The sequence below is a fragment of the Penaeus vannamei genome, chromosome 2 (assembly GCF_042767895.1).
Source record: "Penaeus vannamei isolate JL-2024 chromosome 2, ASM4276789v1, whole genome shotgun sequence".
Taxonomy (NCBI): domain Eukaryota; kingdom Metazoa; phylum Arthropoda; class Malacostraca; order Decapoda; family Penaeidae; genus Penaeus; species Penaeus vannamei.
In genome coordinates, this window is record NC_091550.1 from 19560028 (window position 1) to 19570027 (window position 10000).

General features: G+C 47.5%; 1 protein-coding gene and 1 non-coding gene across 2 annotated transcripts in view; one reads left to right on the forward strand and one right to left on the reverse strand.

Moving 5' to 3' along the window:
• LOC113827946 (mucin-2) overlaps positions 1-10000 on the reverse strand; it is a 17296-nt gene that overhangs the window by 7205 nt on the left and 91 nt on the right. The window contains exons 1-4 of the mRNA XM_070130912.1: positions 3114-10000; positions 2300-2492; positions 779-2087; positions 152-408 (exon numbers count right to left, since the gene is read on the reverse strand). The exon at positions 3114-10000 is cut by the window's right edge and continues 91 nt beyond it. Coding sequence (XP_069987013.1) covers positions 152-408; positions 779-2087; positions 2300-2492; positions 3114-9040 — 7686 coding nt within the window. The 5' untranslated portion in view covers positions 9041-10000. The remainder of the gene's footprint in view (positions 1-151; positions 409-778; positions 2088-2299; positions 2493-3113) is intronic.
• On the forward strand, positions 7018-7127 carry LOC113827947 (small nucleolar RNA Me28S-Am2589). The gene has a single exon (XR_003477778.1). It is a non-coding gene; the product is annotated as a small nucleolar RNA Me28S-Am2589 (small nucleolar RNA).

Genomic DNA, 10000 nt, shown 5'->3' on the forward strand with positions numbered 1-10000 from the left:
ACGAAGGTTATTGCCACGGCGTTTAGTGATTGTGTGAGTGAGAGAGAGAGCTGACTGTACATAACGGCAATCAAATGAGGATGCAGCAAAGGAGAAAATGATCTGAGAAAATGAAATCAAACTGATCGGAGAACCGGAGTCATTTTCCTACCTCCTCTAAGGACTGCAACAGAGCGCCGACATCGAACTGGCTGGCGCTCCTCCCACCGCTTGGCGACGTTAATGAGGTGATGAGTCTCGCGTCCACGGCTCTCTGGATCATCTGGTAGAGGAAGATCCCGAAGGAGAGGTACACCAGCCCCGTCAGGATCGTTTCGAAGCCGAAGACGCTGGTGCTGAGGGCGCGCGGGAAGGGCGTCTCCTCCAGGGCGGAAGGAGGCAGCTCTTCCGCTGGACTGATTGGGGATCCTATGGGAGGAAACAAATGCAATGAAATATACATACATATATATATATATATATATATATATATATATATATATATATATATATATATATATATATATACATGCATAGGTATATATACATATATACTTACACAAACACACATACACACATATATACACACAACACACACACACACATACACACGCAACACACACACATTCTCTCACATATACTTTTTTTCTCTCATGAATACAAACCATTCACACACATATTTAAATACACTGACACATTTATTTTCTTTGCTTTAATAATTGCCAACTAGTACACCGGGTTAGCATTGGTTGAATCAAACATTACATTACACAAGACCAAGAACAACCGAGTGACGTACCGGCAGCCAGTGCCACGCCGTTCAGTGCCAGCATCCCGGCTCCGAGTGCCAGGCCGGGGGGACTCCTGAGCATAGTTGCGAACCTCCTCTCCCGCCTTTCGCTGCGGGCTGCCGGTGGCCTCTGCAGGAGGGTCGGGGGCGCTGGGCGGATATCACGCGGCGCTGACGAAGGAGGGGAGGTGGCAGCTGCAGCGAGGGATGAGGTGGAAAGAGTGGAGGAGGTAGGAAGTGTGTGTGTGGAAGCTGTGGGTGCGCTGGAAGCAGTGGAGGATGTGGCGGGGGTGGGTGGAGTGGATAAGGTGGATGGATTGGTGAGTGTGGATGGGGTGGAGGTTGTAGACGATGTGGATGAAACGGGCAATGTGGGTGAGGCTGATGGGGGTGAGAGCGTGGACTGGGTGGAGGAAATGGAAGATGTTGAAAGAGTAGGTTGAGTGGAGGCTACGGGAAGAGTGGATGAAGTAGGATGTACATATCGATCAAAAGAAGCTTGTTGCGCATTTGGTGTAGACAGAGTAGAAGAGTTAAACAAAGAATACTTAGTGGAGTATGCAGGAGGAGTAGACGGTAGATCGGACAATGTAGATATAGACGGGCTTGGAAGCGTGGACAGACCAGGTCGATGCATGGATGGAGTAGTCAAGGTGGAGGAATTGGCGAATGTAGAGAGTGTAGAGAAGATGGACAGGATAGGAGGCGCAAGAGACGCGGCTGGGGAGGAGGTCGAAGGGGCTGTGTCACTGGACGAAGAGGGAAAAGGGAAGCCTGAGGATTCCAAGTCTTCTGAAGTGTCTGACATCGCACGCGGGGACGAGGCCGGAGGAGGGACTTCTAGGTCGTCTTGGGTCGCGAAGGAGAGTAGGAAGGAGGAGTTCGATGTAAAGGATGGAAGGAAGGAGGAAGAGGGATGCGTAGCAGGGACGTCCAGAATGGAGGAACTGGCAGAAGTGTCATTCGTAAGGGAGGTCGTGGTGGTAGGAGAAGTCGTCGTGGCAGGGAAGGTCGTCGGCGCAAGGAAGGTCGTCGACGCAGGGAAGGTCGTCGAGGCAGGGAAGGTCATCGAGGCAGGGAAGGTCGTCGAGACAGGGGAAGTTGTCGTGGTAAGGTGAGTCGAAGGAGAGGGCGTAGGGGAAGTCGAAGAGTGCTTGGGCGTGGCAGAGAGGGCGGCGGCAGTGGGCATGAAGGGATCCGTCAGACGGTGGTTCTTGAGGAAATGTGCGTAACTCGCGCTGGTTTCTGCGTCCATGCTAAGCTGTGTGGTATCCTCGGGGATGTTCTGTTTGTGCTTTCTGAGGCGATCTTCTTCAGCCTGTTGAGAAAATAAAAAAACGACACATCTGTAGCGTTTGTTTATACGAGTACGGCAAAAAAAAAAAACAAGAAAAAAAAAAAACAAGAGGCTGAATATTATGAGAAATAAGATAACGATAATCACGACGACGAACATAATATACAAATAATAATAACACATAATGACAACAATAGTAACTACAACCAACACGCGGTGAACCCCCCTCTCACCTTAGCCCTCAGGTCATCCATCGTCATCCATCCCTCCATCCCGAACGTGGCTGCAGGTTTGTACTCTGCAGGAGGGGCGAGGGGTCGAGGCTTCGGAGACAGGGCTGGCGGGGACGACGGAGGGAGCGGCAGAGGCCCTCTATTCGTTCCTTCAGGTGTTTCTTCTTGGGCGCTGCACTCGGCCGTGAGTATGCTGTTAGGAAAAGGATGGAAAAAATCGTAGGATGAGCAGCATTTTAAAGGGAAAGGCGTATGTATGTGAGTTATATCATACGTTTGTTTATCTGTGTGTACTTGAAAGGGAAAATGCGTATGGTGAAATACTTCACATGCTGATGTAAGTCTGTAAATATCACACACACACGAATACAGACACACAAACACACACACACATATATATGCACATATATATCAATATACATATACATGTATGTGTATATATATATATATATATATATATATATATATATATATATATATATATATATATATATGCATGTATATATATATATTTGTATGTATGTATGTTTCCTGGTATAAAGAGAAACAGGGCAAGATTACACTTTTTATGCCTTATGAAGTGTTCAAGTTGGTGGTTTTCATCAACATCGTCCATCAAGTCCATGCCATGTCCTTTTTTACAAACTTTCATCAGTACAGTCAGGATGTCACGTACTTTATCCAGAAGCTGTCCGTCTTGAAGTCATTATGCTGTCTCTGAACGTCTCATGTGCAGGATTTTGTCAGATTGTGCAGCAATAGTGACTGATTAGTCGGAGTTTTAGTGTGCGTTTGTCTGAAGGTCAAAGCCCACCTTTCGACGACGGAGCTATACACTCTCACTCCGAACTGGTCCATGACGAGCTCCCTTCCGAGCAGGTAGTCGAGGCGGTCCAGCAGGCGACTCCCGCACCTCCTCCGCTGATGGGTCTCCGACGTCTTGGGCTCAACGGGCAAGGGAGGGCGCTGACGTTGACTTTCATCGACCTCAGCTTCGGCGTTTCTGACGTCATTCGCCCGGTCGTACTCGATCTCGCCCACTCTGGAGCGAATGATGTTCAGGGGAAGTGTGCCCGTGGCGCGAGGAGGAATGGCGGGGTTCACCGTGATGGCGCCTGGCGTTGTCCCAGGGCGAGGGTGGAATAAATTGCTCGTAATCTTAGAGCGAATGGAACTGTGGGGCTGAAACGAGCTGAAATCCGCTGAGGGTATTAGGGGGATATGTACCCTCGATCCTTGTTTCTTCAGGATGATGGCGGGTCTTTGTGTGGATATCCCTGTGGCAGGCCTGTGGTGAGCGGATGGCGGGCGGTAAGTCACGGTAACTGGTGGCGCTACGAGTTGAGGGAAATGAGGAGGTTGTAAAGGCCTCTGTCTCAAGACGACTGGCCATCGGTTTCCCGGGACAGTTTCCTCGCCTTCCTCATTTCTTCTTTTCTCGTGACCTCCAAATATGCTATGCTTGTTCCCGAATTTACCGAGGAGCGTAAACAGGTTGTCTAAGGATTCAATTGATGAAGGAAGATACGCTGCAAGGGGAGATTTCGTCGGAGAGGGTGTCAGGCGTTCTACATTGCCCTCTGCGGGATTGTTGGATATAACCTGGGGTTCTTTACGTGTACTTAGCATCTGTAGGAAGCGGTGTCTCTCTTCATGATTTGTATCCGACATCAGTACAGTCGAATTACCTGCATTTTGAGTTATAGCTGTTATGTTCGATGGAATACTCTTAGTTACTGCAGATGGAACAGGAGATGTAAGGTTATGTATTGTGTATAAAGGTATCTCTGTTGTAACTAATTGCTCAGTGTTGCCTATAACATTACTTCCGGAATGACTCTTGTTTTTGTGATCGTCTGAGGCCAAAGGGTCAGTCTGTACTTTTAATTTTTGTTTCTGAGGCCGAAACAAGTCCCAGAGAGAACCTAGGACGCGAGTCAGTGGCGACGAAGTTGTAGCGAGGGACGTTGAGGCTATTTCTTTAATTGTTGAATTTTGGCTGCTCGAATTCGATACCGGTTCATGCATCGATACTGTCGTCTCGGTAGATTCATTAATGGGTGATTCAGTTTCATATACCGCAGAAAGTGGTGTTGTATGACGCTCTGTTATGGGCTGGCTATATGAAGGTTCATCTTTTAGCACAAGTGAGTTAATACCTGAGTCCTTTGTAAGATTTGACGTTGACACATGTGTTGTAAGAGGTATAACTGAATCCATTCCTACTGTCAAATCAGCTGGTATGGATTTATTTAATGAAGACTCTGTTTGAAGCGATGATATGGTAAGATTCCTCGCCATTGACTTATTCATTGATAAAGGGAATGGTGACGTAAAACTCATCGCTGGTGAAGCTGTTGGTTTTGTTGAAAGTGGCGTTGTTTGAGAGGTTGCATGGAATGTACTTGTTGGTGGTGTAGTAGGGGATACCACAGGAGTAGGAGTTGCCTGAGAGGTCACCGAGGGTATTTCTGATGATGAGGTCGTTGTTTGGCTCTCTGATAAAAGATATGATTCTGCAGGATGTTTTGTAGAAGGATGTGTTTCAAGATTATCCAACAATAAGGATGTCGTGTTGTTTGCTAATGCTGGAGTGGTTGTCGTAGTTGCAGGGGAAGGTATTATTGTAGACGATGAGACAACAATCTGGCTTTCTGTCCCTGTCGCAGGAACCCCGGTGTCTGAAGCAGGACCTTCAGACGTGACTTTTGACCGAGATGACATCCATCGCTTATACCAAGATCCCCAGATGGAGGTTATAGGAAGGGAAGAGTTGTCTTCCTTCTCTGTAGACGTTGGTGGCATTGTGCTTGTGGATGGAATTTTTTTGCTTGTGCTTGCTGGAAGTGTAGGAGCCAAGTCTGATGACGGTTCTATTGAAATCTTTACCCACTTTGTGTCCTCTTCCTCCTTGTAAGGCTTTGGCAAGGCATGTCCAATGTTCAGACTCATGGAGCTGACGACGACTGAGCTTCCATCACCTGCCACCAAGGTTGCCGTTGGTCTATCGTCAAAATCCTCAACGGTAAGGAAAGCTTCTGGCTGAGAGAGCTCGTCGAACGTATATGACGGCAGAGTGTGAGAAGTTGAAAAGACGTTCTCGCTGATGTACGAGGCATTATGTACATCCTCATAAATAGGGGTTGGGGAAGGAGTAAGTAGGGGCTCGTAGTCAGCCGTATTGTGGGGTTGGGGGCCTATGTGCCATGAGACGTTCCTTTTTGGGAAATCAACTGAGTATGGAATGCTCGTGGATAAATTTACGTTGGGTGTGGCATTTGTCGGTGAAAGTATCATGTCAGTGGGTGGCTGAGTGAGGTCATCGGTACTGTGTGATGAATTATTACTGTGTATGAGGACATTGGGCTGATTGATGGAGATGTGGCTGGGAGACACCTGAGAACTTCCAACTGAATAGGTATTTGATACAATGTCAGGATTTGGTATCCTATATGTCGAGTATCCTATTGATGTATCCGATATGATAACGGGAGAAAGATCAGCAGTGACAGGGCCTGTCTTTTCACTACTCACTGACTTCTCCTTTTGCTCCTGTGTAGAGTTTAGATCAGGATTTTCAACAATGCCTCCACTCTCTTTATCTGATCTTAATGATTTACAAGGATTTGTCAATCCAGGATAAACTGCACCATAAAAATCCAAAAGAGGGGAAAGATTACCAACATCTTCACATGATATACTTTGTTCTGAAGCAGTAATACTTTTCATAGGGGCGGTGGTGGTTAAGGCTGGCAAAAGGCTGATTGGTTCAAGTGGCGCACTTTGCACTGGTGCCCCTTGCGTTTCACCACTGTTATGATCAGGTGTATAATGGTTCTTTAAAGCCAGAATAGTTGAGGTGTTTTGGGGTACTGGACTAATTTCTGGTTGAGTGGGAACCTTTTCTGTATTGGTCCCGTTCGGAAAAGGGTCAGGCAGTCTTTCTCCAGTGTTATTTGTGTTTGGTAAAGGGTTCGTGTTGGATAGAAATGTTAAAGTCTGACTGAGTATTTCTGACAGAAGATCCTTTTTAGGTAAGCTGCTCGTGGGCAGAAGTGCAGTCCAAGGCGAGTCTTCTGTTGTCTGGTATCCTGTCTTCAAGGCCTCAGTGCTTGTCGTTGTTTGCTCAAGAATATTTGTGGTAAACGGGACCAGTCGGTCATAATCTGTCGATGACTGCTCTGGAACTGCTGTAGTCCCTCCAAGAGGATATTTCTCTAATCCTACAATAGGTTGCTCAGGAACAAGTAACTGCCCAAGAATTTCACGTATTTGGGTAAGATCTGAAGAAGGTCCTTCATATTCTGGATCAGCATGTAGTTGGTCAGGAGGATTATGCATATAATGAAATTTACTAAAGGAGGATTCCCCAGCAGCTACAAATGACTGTCCTCCATATTTCTGGTTATTTTCAGTCGAAAATCTATATCTGGGAGTGTTTATATTGTCGACTCCAGTAAAATGGTTTACGGGATCTGTTTGTATATGTTTAGGGCTTGTGGGTGGCTGTTCGGTTACATTAACTCTTTCATGGTTGTTCATTGTAAGGTCAGAATCAGGTGTTGATTCAGAATATATAAAGGTATCATGTGTATTGTCATGTAACTTTTCAGTACTTTCAGATAGATTAGCTGATGTGAATAGTTGTTTTATGTTTGTTAAAGGTTCTTTGGTATCCTTGGGTGGGGATTCAGGCCTTCTAGGCGCTTGATCATTAAATGTAGATGACTGGGTAGTTAACACAGATTGGTGGCCAGAATTATTCAGGAACAAGTCGGAATATCTGTGAGGATGTTCATTGTTTCTAGGCGTTTGTTCTGATACTTTTGGTTTAACAGTGATTATAAAAGGGTTTTCAGGATGGTTATGCGAATGTTCAGATGTACTAAATGCTTGACCTGTGGTTGCTGAAGGTTCAGTGGTTAGTACTGGCTGATCAGTTACTAAAGCTATTGTCTGAGTCATTCGTTGTGGTTGCTCGGGGTCTTGATATGGCGGAGTAGTGCCTCGAGATGCTGGTTCAGTAAAAGTAGTTAACTGTATGGGATATGTAAATGGCTGTGGGGTTAGTCGCGATGGCCCTTCGGTGATTATAGACTGACTTGTGGATAGTACAAGCGTTTGTTCTGAAACGAGGACATCTTTTTCTAAATTCTTAAACGGTGTGTTTGAATCAATGAAGGTTTGTTCCTGAGAAATTAGTGAAGGGCGAGCGCTGGACGACGTTACAAAGAATGGTTGTTCTCTGACAGGCACATCTGGTCGTCCTTGAAGTTTCTGACCTGTGAAGTTGCCATGATTCCCGACTGGTGATGCGTCGTGACCTGGAGCCATCAAAGGAGTCAAGGTATGGCTAGATTCTAAAACCAAAATTGGAACTTCTTTTGCCTCTTCTGTTGCATCTTGGTTGATATTCACATGTTTTCCCGGGTCACCTGTAACTGATTCTGTAGTCGATGCGTGATCTGAACTGACATATTGATCAGAGAGTAAGAAAGTCAGCCATTCTATCGTTGATGGGTAATGCGGCGTGCTAGTTTCCTGCAGGACCGTGCCTTGGTTTTGGTTTACAGGTGGTTCACGGCTCTTGTGAAATGAGTGTTGTTGTGGCGTGCTGGTAGGTTGGGTTATAGGAGGATTTGCTTGCTGTGTTGTGAGTGGAAATGGTGTATATGTGTGCTTGGAGGTAGTAGAATGTGGTCTCCGTGTGCGTGGATAATTGGTGAATCGAGGAGTGTTCGTTCGAGGCGAAGTAGTGAGTGGTGTGTTTGTATGTGTGTTCAGAGGAGTGGCAACAAGCGGGTCCATGTCATGAGATGATTGCGGGCCAGGAGGGCGCTCCTCGGGGTGCGACGGGACCCTGTCTGGTTCGTCAGTCACAGCGATGAGGGCGTTGCTAACGGTTTGTGTTGTCAACGACTGGTGACCTGCGTGAGGCTCTGTTTCTCTCGTCGTCCTGTCTAGCACCGGGGGAAGCGACGGGGAGGAGGTCAGGGGATCACTGATTTTTTTCGTCCCGCTTTGACTAAAACGAATTGGCAAAGACCAGGAACCAGTCATGCCTCCAGTCAGCGCCGCGCCAGAAGCAGTATTTCCACTGTGAAGCAAAGAGGATGCCGCGCTATGCTGCAGAAAGCCATCTCTTGCGTCCTTCTTGGATTCCTCCGTCGGCGCAATTGTGGCTTCTCTGGCGCCGTTCAACCAGCTCCACGTCGATAAGCCAGCCCCCGCGCCGTCACTGGAGGCCTGACTCGTACTTTGCCCCAATAACCAATCTGTCACTCGCGTGTCTGCGTCCCTCGCAGCCCTAGACCGTGACGGGACTTCTCCTGATTCATCGTTCTTTCTTTCTGCTGGATACAAGGGACTCACCTGGCGGCGCCGCTGAAGTCGCTGCTGCTGTCCGGCGAGATTACTGCTCTTGGCGGCGTCGGCGCAGTCACTGCTTGTACACAAGTTTTCACGGTCAAGGCCCACTCCACGCTCTGCGCCGGGAGCCTCCAGCAGATCATATGAACCGCTGCTGGAGCCTCGGGAAGCGGGCGCGGTGGGTGGAGTTTCGGCGGTAGGCGTAACGCCAGTAGGGGCCCCGCCCACCACGCCCGCGCTCACGACGACGGCCAAAATTACAGCTTGATGGACCACTGTTGCATACATGTTATGTTCAGATTTTGCAAAAATTAAAGAATTGTCCATCACATTCTTCGTACTCAGTAAACAATAAATCACACCAAAAGACATTTACTTCAGCAGAACACACGACTAGTCATAACTAGCAATTGCGTATCATCAGTCTTGACCTCCCGCGCCGCCGCTGCTGACGCCTTTCACGGGAAGGAAGCGCGAAGCTTGCCTTACCGTTACGCGAGGAATGACCGCCCGGGGCGTTGCTCGCTGACCTCGTGGCGCTCGTCAAACATCATAATAGTCCTATTCTTTACTCTTTTTCTCCTCTGGGAGAGCTGTTTGTTTTTGATGTTACCAGTAGTGTTCCATATACTAGTATAAGAACAGACATAATAAATTATGCCTCATCTTCCTTTCTCAATATTATTTTCTATTTGTGTATATTCTTTTCTCTTTTTTCACAATCTTATAAAAACGTGATCACAGCTTCGTATATCGCACGATATAACCTCCACCTCTTCTCACTCGCACGTTACACTTCTTCATGTGAAATCCTCATCTCTGTTTACTACGTCCCGGCCAAGGCAACCTCGGCCATATTGTCACGACGATAACAACGAAGACTAAACCCCACAACCCTGGTTCAGCGTGCCAGGTGTCAATCCTTTACGTCAGGTACGCGGGTCTTCCGTATAAAAGGTATTTTAAGGGGACGCTTTCAAATGACGACACACTGGGCCTCTTCAATGGTCACATGATTAGAATTACGAATCAGAAATTAAAATATGTAAACCACAAAGGAGAAGAAAGCCTCCGAGACAAAGAGCAGCGGCCGTCCGTGTTAGTTGGGCACGTAAGGAAGCCTGTGGTTGCCTCCGCACAGACAGGCAGGTGAGGCTGGGGTGCAACGCAAGGAGGAACTGACGGCGCATCTCGGCGGAAGCACCCACCGAGAGGCTTCACCCACCGGAACAGGCGCGGGAAAGTGATCGAAGGGTTGCTATCAAGACGCTTCTTCCTCACGCCTCGACCGGGTGGCCTGTCATCATGAGGGGTTTGCATTCCCATTACCCG